Source organism: Peromyscus maniculatus, chromosome 4, assembly GCF_049852395.1.
Source record: "Peromyscus maniculatus bairdii isolate BWxNUB_F1_BW_parent chromosome 4, HU_Pman_BW_mat_3.1, whole genome shotgun sequence".
Classification (NCBI taxonomy): domain Eukaryota; kingdom Metazoa; phylum Chordata; class Mammalia; order Rodentia; family Cricetidae; genus Peromyscus; species Peromyscus maniculatus.
Genome location: NC_134855.1, coordinates 134,762,615 through 134,780,324, shown reverse-complemented (window position 1 = coordinate 134,780,324; position 17,710 = coordinate 134,762,615). Strand labels below are relative to the sequence as shown.

Genomic DNA, 17,710 nt, shown 5'->3' with positions numbered 1-17,710 from the left:
AAAATTCATTTTCCACCAAAGGATAAAACTTATTCTTGTAGTTTGCCACAAATTTGAGGCTGAAGTGTTAAGATGAGAGGACACACCCTTGACAGCTCTGGCAGACCGGAGCCTTAAATCTTTACTGAATGATCTAGGAAGGTTCTGTTCTAGAGTGTACGTGTATTCTTGTTCTCAAGGATCTTAAGTTCTTTCTGCCTTTCAAAGACTAATTTCTATCTTTAATGTTCCTTTACATTTTCAGCCTAGCATATTTTTTTGCTTTGGACTCCCATGGCACTTTACACTTTATGTGTCTCTTTCCATGTGACATCATAGTGCAGTGTACCACATGTATTTATCTTATCTTCAATACTAGGCTGAATTTCTGATATGCAAAAAGACAGAATCTCTGAGGATGCCTGGCACAGTGTCTTGCCTCTAGAAAGTTCTTAAAACTATTTGTTAGAAAAGTAAATAATACCGTATTGATTTATTCATTTAAGTATAAATTTATTGTCTGTTTTATGCCCATCACTCTTGCTAGATGCTATAGAAAAGTACAGAATGGTGTGTTTTAGTAATCAAGAAGTATGTTTAGTCTCTAGAGGGATAAGTCAGAAGTTTTTAAATGTTGAGGGATTGGTATATTCTAAAAGTAGCTAGGTTGCTTACTAAGAAAACAGCAGTCAGGCCTAGTGTGGTGGCACGTGCTTATAATCCCAGTACTATGGAGGCTGAGGCAGAAGGATCAAAAGTTTAAGACCATTCTGAGGAAACTGAGTAAGACCCTGTCTGAAAACCAAACAAACAAACAAAAAAGGAGTCATGACCTGAAATTGGCCCTAAAATTGTGATTACTATTGTTCTCGTGCCCTTCCCTCACTGGTTCTTTATATCTGCACAAAGAAGGAACAAACCGTGGAGTGGGAGTCCTTGCTGCTGAGGGTTAGATCGGCTGCTTTGTTAAGGGCATAGTGAAGGTCAGCTTCAAGCACTGCCTTCTAAGAACGTGGTGGCTCAGCAGTGACTTAGTTGCTTGGTTAATGCTTTCTGGTTTAGTTAGAAAAAAAAAAGTAAAAGACCTGTTTGTTTGTTTCTTGCCTCAGCCCCTTCACAGGCTTTAGTCCCAAAGGAGACTGCAGCCACGGCACTGCAGGGGCCTGTTGCCAGACCAGGTAAGGCGCCATCTAGAATATCTTCTTGGAGTGGATTACATGGGAAGGAGTCAGTGCTGTCCTCACTGTCTCGTGTTCTCATGCCAGTAAGTACCTGGGACTGTCCACCTACTTGTTTCCAAGCCAATTTGAGTCGAGTGGGGGAACCTGTGTAGTACTTTTCCCAATCAACCTGTTCTTTTTCACATTTGTTGTGTTAGCCAGAGAGCTCAAGAAGGGCATATCTGTACTCATTGTCTGCCATCCAACCCTGAGTTGTTTCCTCTGTTCCGTGATCCTGCTATCCATGGCTGGCAGCCAACTAGTTGGCATATGGTTGCTTGCTGGGGTGGCAAGCATGAATGCACCAAAATATAGCTGGATTATCATGGCAGATGTAGAGGTGTATTTCGAACCCCTCTGCTCACAGTGACTCATTCCAGCCATCTCTGGATGGCTTCAAGTTGCTCCCTGTGGCCAAGATATTGTAAGTAGCCCTAGTAAATAGTACTAGGAGTGGTGTTTCTGGAAGGAGGAGTCAGTTGTAATCTAACAGCTGCTGTGACATGCTGGATCAGCTCTGAACACACGAGTATCTTGATGGCAATAAGAACACTTCTGCCTTAGACCACCAGAGCAGATGAATCATGGATGTGTTTAGTTTACTTGGTTCTTGGTCACACAGGTTGTTGAAGGGTACAAAAAAGAAAGTATGGCTGGTTCCCAAAGAAAGTTAGAATATCATTGGCAGTATAAACTTGGGCTGATGGCTCAGTAGGTAAGAGCACTTAATGTTCTTTCAGAAGACCAGAGTTCAGGTCCCAGTACCCACATCTGGTGGTTCATAAGTGCCTATAACTTCAGCTCCAAGGGATCTGAGGTCTCCTTGGCCTCCTCTTTGGACACCCTCATGCATATCACACATGTCGCATGCACACACACACACACACTTAAAAAAAAATAAAACAAGTAAAACTTTTTATTGAAAATATACACATGCCAGGCAGTGGTGGCGCACGCCTTTAATCCCAGCACTCGGGAGGCAGAGGCAGACAGATCTCTGTGAGTTCAGGGCCAGCCTGGTCTACAGAGTGAGTTACAGGACAGGCTCTAAAGCTACACAGAGAAACCCTGTCTCGGGGGGAAAAAATAAAAAATGAAAGTATACACATGACCAAATTTTTAAGAAAAATTACTTTGTGAGTGTAAGCCAATAAAAATAAGGTATAATTTGTATTTTAAAACTTGCCTCGGGCTTCTATGCCCTATATGAATGGCTTTCCTGCATGCTGTAAAAAGAATAAATGTGCAAAACACATGTCAGCCACCACATTTTCTTTCCCTTGCTCCTAACCACCTACATGATAACTAACATTGTACTGTGCGTTTTGGAACAGAGAAATTGTTAAGAAAAGGGGTTCTGTAGTAATATTATTTTTTTTTCTTGCAAAAAGGCCAATTAGAAATGGGAAAGGAATTCCATTTCCTGCCGCAAATGTTTTTTAATTTTCTTCTTTAACAGTTTGTTATATATGCTTATAATGTGTTTTGATCATACTTACACCCTCCCTTCTCTTACCCCACTCCCCTCTTCCCACAAGCCCTCTTCCTACTCTCATGAACCTTTGTTTTAATGACCCACTGAGTTTAATTTGGGCTTCTTGCTATAAGCACGGTTGTGTCGTTATTTACTGGAACATGAATAGCTTACCAGTGACTACACCATTGAATTAAACTGACCCCCACAGCCCACCAGCAGCCATAATCTGTCAATAGCTCCTCAGGTAGAGGTGGAGCCTCATGAGCACCTCCCTAATCCATGATGCTGCCCTGACTCTTTACCCCAGAAAATGGGATGTTACTGTTTTTCTTTCTTATCAGAGTGATTGGCTAGGGAACCCTGTTCCTTTTTAAAATTTAATTTATATTAATCTCTTTAAAATCACCTCAGAAGCCAAGTGTGGTAGCATACACTTCTAATCCCAGCACTCAAGAGGCAGAGATAGGAAGATTAGGAATTCAAAAATCATCCTTAGCTACAAAAGAAGGTTGATGCCACCTGGGCTTCATGGAACTCTGCCTCAAAAACATAGAACTATAACACCCCCAGAACCTTCCACTTCTACAAATTAGTGGAAAAGTTCTCAAAATCAACTTCTGTGTCATCTTTCAAAAGAACACACAAGCTGGGCAGTCATACATGCCTTTATCCTAGCAGGAGGCAAGCAGATCTCGGTGAGTTTGAGGTCAGCCTCCTCAAATAATAAGTTCCAGAACAGCCACGGCTACATAGAGAGACGTTGTCCCAAACACAAACAGAATTAATTAATTTAAAACTAAAAGAGCAGACTAGCCTGCTGTAGCACACACAGAGAATCCCAGCACTCAGGAAGTTGGGACAGGAGGATTACTAGTATGAGGCCCAAGCAGGCTCCAGGCAGCTTGTGCTATGGAGGAAGGTGCTGGGGACAGGTGGGGGTGGCGGCTCTTCAAGGTTAGCACGGCTTTTTGTTTGAACCAGTTTTATTATTGAGCATATATTAGGTGGATTTCTGTGCTCCAGTGACCCAGCAAGGAAATAGAGACCCAAGAAGGAGTTAGTGTCTGTTTCTTGTGGCAGTATTTCAAGTCTAATAGGAGAGATTCTGTGAGCTAAGCAGAAGACAGGAAGCAAAGATTCCCTCTGCCAGAATTTTGCATTGAAGGCAGTGAAGTCCAGCCTCCTCGCAGGAAAAGTACAAAGTGACCATCATAATAACAGTTAATATTGATTTATTATTAAGTGCCAAGTACTATATTAAAACTCATGTGTATTATTTCAGTTTAATCTTAACATTAAAGCAGATAATACAGTCACCTGTACTTCACATATGAGGCATTGAGTCCTAAAAAGGCAAATAATTTGCACATAAACACATGGATAATTAAAAAAATGACATATGGTAGGGATGGTAGTTCATTCCCTGTAATCCTAGCACTTAGGCTAAGGCAGGAGGATTGCCTTGAGTTTTAGGCCAGTCAAGGCTGCATAGTGAGTTCCAGAGCAGCATGGGCTACGAAATGAGAATCTTGTCACAAGCTCCCATAACACTGAAAAGAAAGGAAAGGAGGGAGGGAGGGAGGGAGGGAGGGAAGGAAGAAGGAAGAAAGATAAAGAGTTGAGATTTAAAAAAAAAAAAAATTAAGAGCCAGCCAGTGGTGGTGCACGCCTTTAATCCCAGCACTTGGGAGGCAGAGGCAGGCGAATCTCTATGAGTTCGAGGCCAGCCTGGGGTACAGAGTGAGTTCCAGGAAAGGCGCAAAGCTACACAGAGAAACCCTGTCTTCAAAACAAAACAAAACAAAAAAAATTTAAGCTAGGTACTCTGCCTTCGGGAAGCTTAGATATTAAGCATGAGGCACTGGGTTCTCCACATGGGAAAACGGGTACAGGGCCAGGGGTAGGCCAGTGACAAAAGACATGTCTGTCTGTCTGGTATATTAGGGAAAGGCCTTTGTAAGAGATGGAGCTACCTAGAGACAAGTAATAGTTTTGGTTTTTGCTGGTGCTGGAAAGAAGTGCCTGGTAAGCCCAGGGAATGGCTCACGTGCCCAGCCCTGCTAGACAGACTGTTTTACTTGTTTGTAGGACGTTGCTCGGTGGCTGATGACGTCTATGAAGTGTCTCAGAAACAGATATAATATAGTCTTTGGGTAGTATCTCAAAGCACAGCTCTCTGCCCTCTGTAAAATTGATAATGTTGTGGGGGGGAATGAATCTTTAATAGACACTATTATATTTAAAGATAATTGCCTTTGAAAAGAAAATGCAAGAGGTGGTGATATTTTAAGAATAAAAACAGTCTCTTCAACATGAAAAGAAGAGGCTTCTTTTACTAAACTAGTTTTAGCTGGGTGAAATATGAACTAGGCAATGTGAATTTCATTTTGTTGATCCCAACAGGATTATTTCATAGTGTGAACTAGAAATAAAAATAAACCAAGTAGTATCTTACATTCCCAAACAAACCAAATTGGATCAGTGCCGATTTTGTCTCCATACCACATAGAGTGGGTGAGACTCCTGCAGGACATGGAGACTTGTTTGTCTAAATACAGCATTCTGGATTCTATAGACTCCTAGCTTCTCCCTGTGGACATACATAACAACAGCTTCCATATCTCATTTTCCCCTTTTTATTTTTTACAGAACTTGAGGCAAATGCTGCCATAGTCTCTGGACAAAGGTAAGAAGAATGACCCTATCTTCAGACTTAGCATGCCTGTGGCATGAGCTTCTTTGAAAGTTGTCAGCATCCTCTGTCTTTAAAGGTCTCCTCACCTTGTCCTTCTATACTCGAGCACCAGTCTGTTTCTACTGCTCACATAGAGAGCTTCTGTGAGCCCTCACTCCTCCAGGGTAACATTTCACTTAATAAAACTTGATGATTAAGTTTCTATCTATTATGCTTGTTGAAAACTGATAACATATTCAGCACTCAACATAAGTGAAGAAATAAGTGTTCTGTGTATAAGCACCATCTTCCTTACTGATGGTCTTTGAATATATCTTCTAAGTATAGCTGTTTGATCCTCAAAGGTAAAAGAGAAAGCCAGGTAGGTAGAGTGTAACCCCAAACCCATACTTTGTCTGTTAACTGTGCTACCCTAGATATCCTAGCAAAACAGATGAAGTACATCTGTGGCTTAACCTCATTAGCACTAGAAAGGCTAAGAATCATTCCCTTTTTAAGTGAAGGAATACAGTAATATTTTAAAGAATGTCTCATATTTGTGTAGAAATTTAGCTTGTAAAATATCATTTTCTCATTAAACCATTATATCAGCTCTTCATATTAACTAACATTATTTGAATATTACTCCTTGCCATACTCTGGACTACAAGCACTCTAGATGTATTACCTCTCTTGATTTTTCACAATATCCATTATGATAATAAATTATATCATGTAGTTGAGAAATCTAAAGGTCAGAGAGCTTTAACTAAATTGCTTAAGGTCACAGATACAGCAAATAGTGAAATTGAGATTCAAACCCATCTTTTGGCCCTTACATTTGACCTATGTATTACAGTAGACAAGTTAGAGATGTATAGATAAAAGTCTAGACTCTAGAGGATAAAGAGTTAAATATTGTAGCTGATAAATGTACAGTTCCTCCCTGACCCATATAATCTGGTGCCAAATTCATTGTTATTCCTATTCACCACTCTGCCCATCTGTTTTTATTTGAATTGAACTAATATTTGAATTCACGTTTTCCAAATATATGCCAACTGTCTATAAAAAGGGTCTATCAAGTTCAGATATACCTCATAGGTATCTGTTTGCAGAGCTGCCTATACATTGACCACACAAACACAAGGGTCATGTTGCTGTGGCTGTTTTGTTTTGCCAAGAGAAAGGGGTTCCACCATTAGGGATTGTCCTCAGAAAACTGGCCTATTTTCTGGGCTCAAACAGAAAATTATCCTTAGAACCCCTAGAAGGAGATGTCAACCTCTTTACTTGTAATTCCACCCTAGCTCCAGTTTGGCCTCTCTGACTTTGCTTGGTTTTTGGTGTGATACAGGATAGCTATTTTGTATAAAGCAGAGGTAATGAAAGAACAGTTATGGCTCAGTTCCCAACCATAGTGTTACCAGCAAAGAGTTATCTGGCAGGAGTGAACAGTAGAGTAGTGATGGTCACACCATGATTTATACCTTTGAGGAGCTCATGGTCTCATGAAAGGCACAAGATATTAAAATAGAACATCCAGAGCTGGAGAGAATACTCAGCAGCTAAGGGCACTGACTGCCCTTCCAGAGGACCTGGATTCAATTTCCAGCACGTGGTGACTCACAACTGTCTGTAACTCCAGTTCTAGAAGATCCAACATCCTGTTCTGTCCTCCAAGTTCATTGCACGCACATGTGCATAGGCACACACACAGGCAGAATGCCCATACACATAAATAAATAAATCTTTAAAAACCTCATATAATAGAACGCTCAGTGGATCCTTTGGAAGATCATATATATAGACTGTGAACCAAAGAGAAGAAAAGGCAAGTCCATGAGGAGAGAGGGCATGGAAGTCTTCCCAGAAGAAGCAGGCTTTAACTTGTTTTGTTGCATTATTTTTCAGTTCTATGCCTTGCAATCAAATTTAATCAAATTTTTAAATGATCTTAATAATCATTTTTGAACCATGGATATAGTAAAAAGTTTATTAAAGAAATTTCCAGATACATACCAGGATTAAATCTAGGTATAGTAGCACATGCCTGTAATCCTAGCACTTGAGAGGTACAGGCCAAAGAATCAAGAGTTCAAGGTCAGCTGGGCAGCGGTGGCACACACCTTTAATCCCAGCACTTGGGAGGCAGAGCCAGGTGGATCTCTCTGAGTTCGAGGCCAGCCTGATCTACAGAGTGAGATCCAGGGCAGACACCTGTCTCAAAAAAAAAAAAAAAAGAGTTCAAGGTCATCCTCAACTATGTATTAAGTTTGAAGCTAGACTACACGAGACCTTGTCTTTAAGAAAGAAAGCAGAGGCGGACGCCAGCCTGGGCCACAGAGTGAGTTCCAGGAAAGGCGCAAAGCTACACAGAGAAACCCTGTCTCAAAAAAACAAAAAAACAAAACAAAAGAAAGGAAGGAAGGAAGAAAAGAAAGGAAACATCAGAGAATTGCAGAGAATGACTCATCTTGTAGTCTTCTTCACTGAATATATAGAGAGGTCCTATTGCAGATGTGTCTGTCAGACCCATTTGCTCACGTAGCATGGACAGTTTGTCATAGAGAAGTCTTTCACAGAATTTCTTTAAGACTGCATGTAGATCTGCCATAATTAACTATTATTATTAGGCATTTCTGTGTCTTTTGTAAACTTGTCCCTGTGTCTGTTATTTAAACAGTTATTACCAATCTTAAATCTTTTCCTACCAAAGTTCCAGGGTTAGAGTTGGGACATTCAGTATATTTGCAGTGGATTATGAATATATTCCCATTACTTAGATTAATTTTAACTTTGTTGATTGTAATCAAAACTGTATAAAAGGATTTCTTTACAGTGAGTTGTAGAAATTCATAGCTATAATCACAGCACTTAGGAAACAAAAGAGGGTTGCCTTGAGTCCAAAGTCAGACTCAGCTACATATTCCAAGTTCCAAGCCTGTCTGAGCTACAATAAGAGTCTGTCTGTCTGTTTCTCTTTCTCTCTCTCTCTCTCTCTCTCTCTCTCTCTCTCTCTCTCTCTCTCTCTTTCTCTCTCTCTCTCTCTCTCACTCACACACACACACACACACACACACACACACACACACACACACGTATGTCTTAAGATTGATTTCTTTAGGCATCTAGAAATGGAGTTAATAGAAATGAGGTAGAGGATGACACCAAGTTTTTCCACCTCAACATTACTGACTTCTGGATCAGATAATTATTATAAGAGGCTGCCTTTGTACCATAGAATGCTTACCCAAAGATGCCAGTGGGACACTTCCCAAATACAAAAATCAAAAAAATGTGTCCAAAGCTGGGAATGTATCTTACTGTTCACAAAGACTCCTTATTGAGAGTCTTTGGATTACACAATTTATACTCTATCAGAAGTATATGAAAATGGTTTGTCCCTGTGTCTTTAATAACAGTATTACCAGTTTTTAATATTTGCCTGCTAAATGCCAGGGTTGGATGCATGTATTCATGGATGCATACAGTGGATGATGAATGTATTCCCCTTACTTAGATGATAATGTACTATTCCATTATCTAATACCAATATATGCTCAAATTTGCCTAGTAACCCGCCCCCCAAATAATAATTTCTTTTTGAGACAGGGTCTCTCTAGATAGCTCTGGCTGTACTGGTACTCACTATGTAGACCAAGCTGGCCTCTAACTAATGGAGATCAGCCTGCCTCTGCCCCTCAGATGTTGGAATTAAGGGGTAACCACCATATCTAGATTTTTAGATACTGTTTTGGGGTAGTATAAATTTTCAAACATCCATTAAAAACATTTTATAGCTGAAGTTTTATAGAATAATGTTTAAAGGAATGTATTATTTATTGCCTTAGGAAAATAAGTGAGGGTTTTTAGAGGAGCTGTTTCAGTTCTTTATGTCTCTCACCTGCTTTTCCATAATCCCACCAGCACTGTGCTTTCTTTTCACTTTTCTTTTCTTTTTTTGGTTTTTCGAGACAGAGTTTCTCTGTGTATCCCTGGCTGTCCTGGAACTCTCTCTGTAGACCAGGCTGGCCTTGAACTCACAGAGATCTGCCTGCCTCTGCCTCCTGAGTGCTGGGATGAAAGGCGTGCACCGCTGCCACTTGGCCTATTTTATTTTTCTAATGTAACAAACTAGACTCACTTTTACGTTCTCAACAGCATTGTCCCATTTCTATCTATAATGACAGATTTGTTTTGTTTTTGTTGTTTTCAGTGCTAGGGATCAAACCCAGGACTTGTACATGCTAGATAGACTGAGCTGTGTATCCCTGGCCCTGACTAGCTGCTAATTACCTTCAACTGTATGAATGAAACTGTACTTAAGGTGTGTCCCTTTTGTGTGTCTTGATGCCCTTAACCTTCTTGGAAACTTGGTACTTCCCTCTGTCAGCAGTGAGCCAAAAGAGATAGTTGAGAAGTCCAAAACCCCGAGCCGAAGAAACTCTCGAACTGAGGAGCCAACTGTGGCTTCTGAGAGCGTGGAAAATGGACATCGAAAACGATCCTCTCGGCCTGCTTCAGCCTCCAGCTCTACAAAAGGTTAGCAGTGGGGCTTATGCTTTGAGGGCAGGGTGGGGCGGGGCGGGGCAGAGTGAAAGCTAGGGTCCTCATGACAGCAGCAGAGACTTGAGCCTCCCCGCCTTCCTCGTAGGTCAGTCTGCTTTCTCTGGCTTTGTCCTCTCTTCCTTGTCAGTCCGTGAGCATCATGGTTCCTGTCTGTGTACACAAGAGCAGTGACCGTTGTGGAAGAGCGGGGGACTTAGGTTGGTCTCATTTTAAACTCATGTTTGCACCTAAGTGTGCCAGCACACACCTGTAATTGTGGCACTAGTGAGGTGGAGGTGAGAGTTTAAGGATCCTTAGCTACATAGGGAGTTTGAGGTAGTTACATGAGGTCCTGTGTCAAAAAACATACATACACACACTAGAAAGCTCATGATCCCTCACTTCAGTTAAATCCTGAGTATGACCCAGCTTCTCTTTTTGAAGTCAAGTACCTTTTTCTACATACTGTCTACTCCTTTATCCCCCTTTGTGACAGGGTCTTCTTATGTAGCCATGTTGTCCTTAACTCTCAAACCTATGCCTCAGCCTCCTGAGTGCTGGGATTAGAGCATTCACTATTTTTTTTTTTGGTTTTTCGAGACAGGGTTTCTCTGCTTAGCTTTGCGCCTCTTTCCTGGAACTCACTTGGTAGTCCAGGCTGGCCTCGAACTCACAGAGATCCGCCTGGCTCTGCCTCCCAAGTGCTGGGATTAAAGGCGTGCGCCACCACCGCCCGGCCAGAGCATTCACTATTACACTTGACTTCTCCATACTTTTTAAACCTCTACCTCAACATTCTCTGCTCTGTCTTGGTAGGGGCTCTCACATCTTCTTAGAAAAAGTAGAACACTCCATTTACACTACCAAGACATTAATCTAAGTAGACTACTATGACTGAGCAGTGACTCCTCTTCAGCTTGAAGCCGAGTACCTCCATCTGTGCCTCATAATAACTTCTGCTATGACCTCAGCTTTACATCACCAGTTTTCTCTGTGAAAACTATCTCTAATTTGGGAAAGGAGATTTTTAAGACAGAATCTCACTCTGTAGCCCAGGTTGTTGTCCATGAATTTGTTTGACAATCCTTCTTCCTTAACCTCCCAAGTCCTGAGATTATAGGCATGAGCCACCCATCTAAGTTACTGTTCTTTTCTTTTTTTTCTTCTCCTGTGTTGGGGACTGAACCTGTAGCCTAATGGATGCAAGGCAAGGATTCTACCAACTGAGCTAAATCCCCCAACCCTACTCTTTATTTTTTTTAATTAATTGTTCTTGACTTCTGTGATCTAGAACTCTTAGTCATGTTCTGTTACCTCTGTGGAAACTCCTTAGTTTTCATAGATGCTGGCCTTACAGTTCAGTCTTGAAAGGTAGGCCTAATGGCACATGTCTGTAATCCCAGCCCTTAGGAGGCAGAGGAAAGATGACCAGTAGTTTAATTTCATTCTCAGCTACAGAGCAAGCTTGAGGCCAGCCTGGGCTACAGGACACTCTTTCTCAAAAAAACAAATCAATAAAACCCATCCCAATAGAAGGTCAGATTCTGGTGCATGACATCAGACACTGATAGGAGAACTCAGCTGTGGCTGGCAAGGAATGTCATAATGCCTCACAAAGAGTCCCTAGAAGTAAGCCACAGGCCTACCAGTTATCTATAGATAAGACAGAGGCCTTAAATGTAACACCACTTGCTGTGGAGGCATGTATAATGTTGGGTACCTGAATCGTAGAAATAGCTTACTGCAGAATCAATACATCTTAAAAGTTTTGAATGGGGAGCTGGAGAGATGGCTCAGTGGTTAAGACCACTGATTGTTCTTCCAGAGGACCCAGGTTTGATTCCCAGCACCCACATGGCAGCTCTCTAACTCCAGTCCCAGGAGATCTAATACCCTCTTCTTGCTTACATGGATACTGCATGAATGTGGTACACAGACATACATGTAATCAAAACATCCATACACATACAGTTGATAACAAAAGTCTGGGAGTGTGGATCAGTGATACAGCACTTGCCTCTAGATTCTCATTGTGTTGGGTGCTAGAAATAGTAACATTTGGAGGGAGTACAAATTGACATATTTAAAGAAATGGAAAATGACTTTTCTCTCTAGTCCAGAATAGTTGTTCCCCAACCCCTCCAGAGGATGTGATAGAGACTTCAAAATCTGATGAAAGAAAAAGGAAAATTTTATGTTATATTTGGGTTTTGTTTGTTTGTTGTTTGAGACAGGACCTCACTATGTATCTCTAGCTGGCCTGAAACTTGCTATATATAGACCAAGGGAACCACAAACTCACAGAGATCCACCTGCCTCCCTCTGCCTTCCAAGTGCTAGGATTAAAAGCATGTGTCACAATACTGGAAAGAAAAAAAATTTTAGCCAGGCATTTTGGTACATACTTGTAATCCCAACACTTAGGAGGCTGAGGCAGAAAGATCATACATTCAAGGCCTGACTGGGTCATAGGACAAGTTCTAGGTCAACCTGGACTACCTAGGGAGACTCCATTTCCAAAAACAAACATTTTATATCTTATGATAATATAAAGATACACCATTCATCATCCACCAGTCTTCAAAGATTTTTTTCACTTTCTAACCTAAGTCATTTGTTTGCTTACACAGTTAATGCATTAAAGATAACCTCAAAGAACACCAAATGTATTAATATCTTATTAAGGAGTGAACATGAAGCCACTTCCTCTTGGATATATTTGACCAAGAGTGAGCCCAAATTTGAATTCTCCACTTGTCTCCCTGTGTCTTTTGTCTGTCTGTATCTCTGGCATATCCGTAATCAGTCTGCTGTGTGAGTCTGAATCTGTGCCCCAGTAGTTAGTTGTCCTTGTTCCTGACAAAGGACTTTGCTCCGTATCTATTGAAAAGCACAGGAAACACGGCATGGGAAAGGAACGAGGTTCTTTACACAAGTCTTTGATGGGTTTTTACCAGGGAAGAAGTCACCTGACTTCCTGACCGCACCTCACTACATAGCACTCCACACAGCAGACAGACATTGTCAACCTATAGCCACACGTTTGCAACATTTATGGTGGGTATTTATTTTAAGGTTGTTTTCAGCCAATGATTACCACACCATGAACATACGCACACATTCTGGACCAAGGGCACAGAAGAGCACATAACTTAAGATTAAAGCTATGCAGTTATCTTAGATTGTAAAAGCTGATTTCGTGGGAAATCCAAGGCATAGTAAGGTGAGTTACATTGTTTTCTTTTCTTTTTTTTTTTTTAATTATTTTTTTTTTATTTTGGTTTTCCAAGACAGGGTTTGTAAGCCCTAGCTGTCTTGAAACTTGCTCTGTAGAACAGCTGGCCTCAAACTCAGAGCTCTACCTGCCTCTGTCTCCTTAGTGCTGGATTAAAGGCGTGCACACCGACTAACTGGTTACATTGTTTTCTTAAAGGCAAGTTAAATATGCTGAGTACACAATAAGGTAGTAAATGGCGCACACCTTTAATCCAGCACTCGGGAGGCAGAGGCAGCGGATCTCTGTGAGTTCAAGGCCAGCCTGGGCTACCAAACTAGTTCCAGGACACCTAGGGCTACACAGAGAAACCCTGTCTCAAAAAACCTAAATAAATAAATAGTCTTAAATGGCTTCAAGTGATATTACTAATGTTGCTGTAAGATCCGCCAAAAGTTCAGTCTTGTGAGGGGGAGCTAAAAGATATTTTTATAAAAATATATCACCACCTCTCCTGAGGGCCTCATACATTAATTAAAGGCAGTTTTCTAATTTGTTGACTTGGGAATGAAAAGAGGTGGAGCCTGACGTTGCTCACCCTCCTCTACCACCTCAATTTCCAGCCACGTCTGTCCAAGTCTCAGATACATCGTTTGATTTTTTTTTTTTTTTTTTTTTTTTTTGAGGTAGGGTCTTTTTTGGTAGTCCTGGCTGTTCTGGAACTTACTACATAGACCATACAGCCCTCAAACTCAGAGAAATCCTCCTGCCTTTGCCTAAGTGCTGGGATTAAAGATGTGCACCACCTCACCCAGCCACCATTTGATTCTTTGTACATGAGGGAGACGTTTCTAAAGTTGACCTAATTGATAGATTTTTTTTTAATTTTTTTTTCATTTTCATATATGTATATATATTCTTTCAGGTATGTACACGTGTGTGTGCATATATATTGAAACCAAATGTCAATATTGAATATCAGCTACTTTCCACCTTATTTTTTTTTAATAGTTTATTTTTATTTCATGAACATTTGTGTTTTGCCTGCACATATGTCTGTGTGAAGGTGTTGGATCCCCTGAAACTGGAGTTACAGGCAGTTATGAGCTACCATGTGGTTGCTGGGAATTGAACCTGGGTCCTCTGGAAGAGCAGCTTATGTTCTTAACTGCTGAGCCATCTCTCCAGCCCCTCCATCTTATTTTCTTGAGACAGTGTCCTCTCAGTGAACTTGAACCTTGCTAATTGTTCCAGACTAGCTGGGCAGCGAGCTCCAGGGATTGCATGCATGCGCTGCTGCCCTGGCTTTTCACATGGTGCTGGGATCTAACTCAGCGTTTCATGCTTGCCAGCCAGCTCCTCACCACGGAAACACCTTCCCAGCCCAAGGGCTTTTCTAAGGATGAACAGTGTCAAGATAAGGCTCTGTATGTTTTCACTCCAAACAACAAGCTTGCTGCAGTGAGAATCAAACGAGAATTGGACATGAAGAGTTGATTATAGGGACAGGAGAGTGAGCCTGCCTATAATTCCAGCACTTGAGGGGCTGAGGGAAGAGGATGGACCACAAATTTGAGGCTAGCCTGCACTAGTAGTAAGTTCCACGCAGCCTGGACTGCAGAGTGACCTTGTATAAATTAATAAATAGTTGATTATTAGGAGTTGTCTGTGCTATGTAAAACTCAGTTCTTTTATATAAATTAAAATAAAGAACACAATTATTAAAGTCCTTCTTAGTTTGTAAATATTTGGAGATACTCTCCCACATGGCACGAGCAATATGACCACCTAATAAGAAAACATACTGGAGTTGTCACTAACAGAAGCCTGGAATTACTTCATTGGTTCCTCTTAGAAAATCATACAGGCCTCTGTGACAATGACCAGAGGTAACAGCAGTGACATTTTTGCTTTTCTCATCTGTTTCTGGTGACCTGGGTTCTCAAAATATTTAAAAGGAAAGAAACATAGTTTTGCTTAGAACACTGAACCTGGTAATGTAGCATCAGAAAATTCATTCCATCCAGAAATAGTTGAATCTGATTTATCTTTTGAACTAATGTATGAGAAACAATTGTTAACCTCGATAAAGATATTTAAAACATTGTTTGGGTTTGGAACTTGCTTTTGTTATCTATAACAAGGGTTCCTCAAGACCCCTTGCCTGCTGTACCTTACAAGTCCTGAGGGGCAGGTGTAATTACAAGGCCTGTGCCACAATACCGAGATAAAATACTATTTTGTATTGAAGCTAAAATATCATGTAGCAGCATGAAAAATAAATCAATACAACGAATTAGATTTTATCTTTGTGTTTTGTTTTGTTTTGTTTTTTGTTTTTTGAGACAGGGTTTCTCTGTGTAGTTTTGGTGCCTGTCTTGGATCTCGATCTGTAGACCAGGTTGGCCTCGAACTCACAGAGATTCTCCTGGCTCTGCCTCCCAAGTGCTGGGATTTAAGGGCGTGTGCCACCACCACCACCACCACCACCACCACCACCACCACCATCACCACCCGGCTAAATTAGACTTTAAAGAAACATTTACATTTGCAGAGCTTCAGTACTACTGTACTCTGCTATAGAAGACTGGAAAAGTTGTGAATAAACATGATTAAAATCTAAGGTAAGAGTAGCTTGACTTAGGACATTGATATATATAAGGGAAGTTAGAAAATTAAAGCAGTCTTTCCCTTTTGTGTCACTGTCACTGTGATCAATCACTCATTGCCACCTATGCAGCCTTCAGGTTCAGGGACGGTGTTAGCTGTTCTGAAATGCTTCCATGTGTCTCTGTGCCAATGGTTTGTTCTGGGGGAGGGGAGTGTGGTACTTGAGATTGAGTTCTGCTGATAGAGCTGTGTAATCCCAGCCCTCCAAAGCATCGGTATACGTGGGCCACAGAAGCCCTTGACTAAGATCCATGTCCTGTAGTTTAGAGACTTTAGCTGTAGCATACCAAGACAAGTTCCTTACTGCAGAATAATGGCTTGGCTACAAAAGAGCCAAAGACTGGTTTCTGGTACAATTCACTCACTCGCTGACTTCTCACCAGAAGCACTGTTAGTGTGTATATAACTTCAGTGAGTGATGGGAATTGGTGAGGGAGATTGTGAAGTTGATTGTACAGCTTGTAAGGGATCAGGTAGTTGAGGCAGGGTAGAGATAAAGCAGGTGAAAGTGCTTGCCACACAACCCTTGAACCAGCGGGGGTGGGGGTAGGGGGGAAACTGACTCCCAAGTTGCCCTCTGACCTCCACATGCCAAGGCATACACACAAACATATAATAAAGGCTTTCCCTACCATAATACTGCCAATCTTTCTAGCCAGGTGCATCTTCTCTTCATCGTGCGTGCGTGCGTGCGTGCGTGCGTGCGTGCGTGCGTGCGTGCGTGGGTGCGTGTGTGTGTGTGTGTGTGTGCGCGCGCGCGCGGTTACCTGTCAGGTTTGGTAGTCAGTGCTTTTACCCACTGAGTCACTTGCTGGTCCTCATCCCTTTCCCCAATTGGCAGGTCCTGACAGACAGGACACTCTCTTTTACCACGTAAGTCAGCAGACAAAGCCTGTGATGGTTTTCAGACCATGTGCCCCTTTAAAGGGATTTAGAGCCTCGTAGGGCTCCACTGTGTCAATTCAAGACAGTGTGGACACCTAAAGGGCTCGGCCACCTTCGTTGACCATGTCCTTACTTTTCCCCAACAGATATAACTGGTGCAGTGCAATCCAAGCGAAGAAAATCCAAGTAAGCAAGCTGGAAGATGACTTGATACTTGTAAATGTGTGTGAATTTTACAAAGAGCAATTTTCAGCTGTGACTTTTTAAATCTATTTCTGTACAGTTAGTCATTTTAATAACTCAGTCCTTTTCCTAGTCCCTGAAACCTGTCTCATAAAGTGCAACGGGGAGCAGCCCTTTTGGTGTTGCAAAATGAAGTTCAAGGCTTCTAAAATGTTGCCATGTATTGAAAGGAGCTAATGCCATTATAAATGTTATTAGTTTCACATTTCTTAAGCAGCCTAGAGTACAGGGTGAGCATTTGTAGATCTTCTAATGATGTATTGTGCTGTGGAAGTACTGTGTGTGAATAGCAGTAGTGGGGCAAAAAGCAATCCTGTCCTTTGGAAATGTTGTAAATAATTTTATTATATAGTGTTTTGGATGTATTTGTTGTAGAAACGGACCAGTGAATAAAGAGAATCTAAGGGTTTGTACAATGTGAAATATTGAACGTGTTAAATAAATGTCTTTGTCATAGAACTTAAAAGTATCTTATTGGGAAGGGTAAGCAAGATTTTCTTTTTGGTCACAGATAAGTAGACACAACCTTCTTTGTAACTCAGATACTTCCCACCTGAAATGCCCACCCAGCAAGATGAGGAAAATGTATCCACTTGCTCCCCCAACTCATTTTTGGCTTTTAACAAACCAGAACTGTTTTAACAACATACTGGAGATTTCATATATATGTGTGTATACATATATATATGAGAATGTGTGTATGTATAGTGCATATATGCATATATATGTGTATATGCATGTGTCTAATTTTATTTGTTTGCAAATAATCACCAAGTATGGTGCCACACACTTGTAAT

General features: G+C 41.2%; 1 protein-coding gene across 11 annotated transcripts in view; it reads left to right on the top strand.

Moving 5' to 3' along the window:
* Nucleotides 1-17,379, top strand: part of Ncoa6 (nuclear receptor coactivator 6) — an 86,949-nt gene extending 69,570 nt beyond the window's left edge. For 8 of the 11 annotated variants that reach the window (XM_076570964.1, XM_076570970.1, XM_076570968.1 and 5 more), the window contains 4 exons: nucleotides 1,089-1,157; nucleotides 5,326-5,362; nucleotides 9,747-9,895; nucleotides 16,817-17,379. In XM_076570964.1, coding sequence (XP_076427079.1) covers nucleotides 1,089-1,157; nucleotides 5,326-5,362; nucleotides 9,747-9,895; nucleotides 16,817-16,860 — 299 coding nt within the window. In that variant the 3' untranslated portion in view covers nucleotides 16,861-17,379. Of the gene's footprint in view, nucleotides 1-1,088; nucleotides 1,244-5,325; nucleotides 5,363-9,746; nucleotides 9,896-16,816 lie in introns of those variants that run through there. The other 3 variants (XR_013050892.1, XM_076570966.1, XM_076570969.1) reach the window with 3 other exon arrangements.
* The last annotated feature ends 331 nt before the right edge of the window (nucleotides 17,380-17,710 follow it).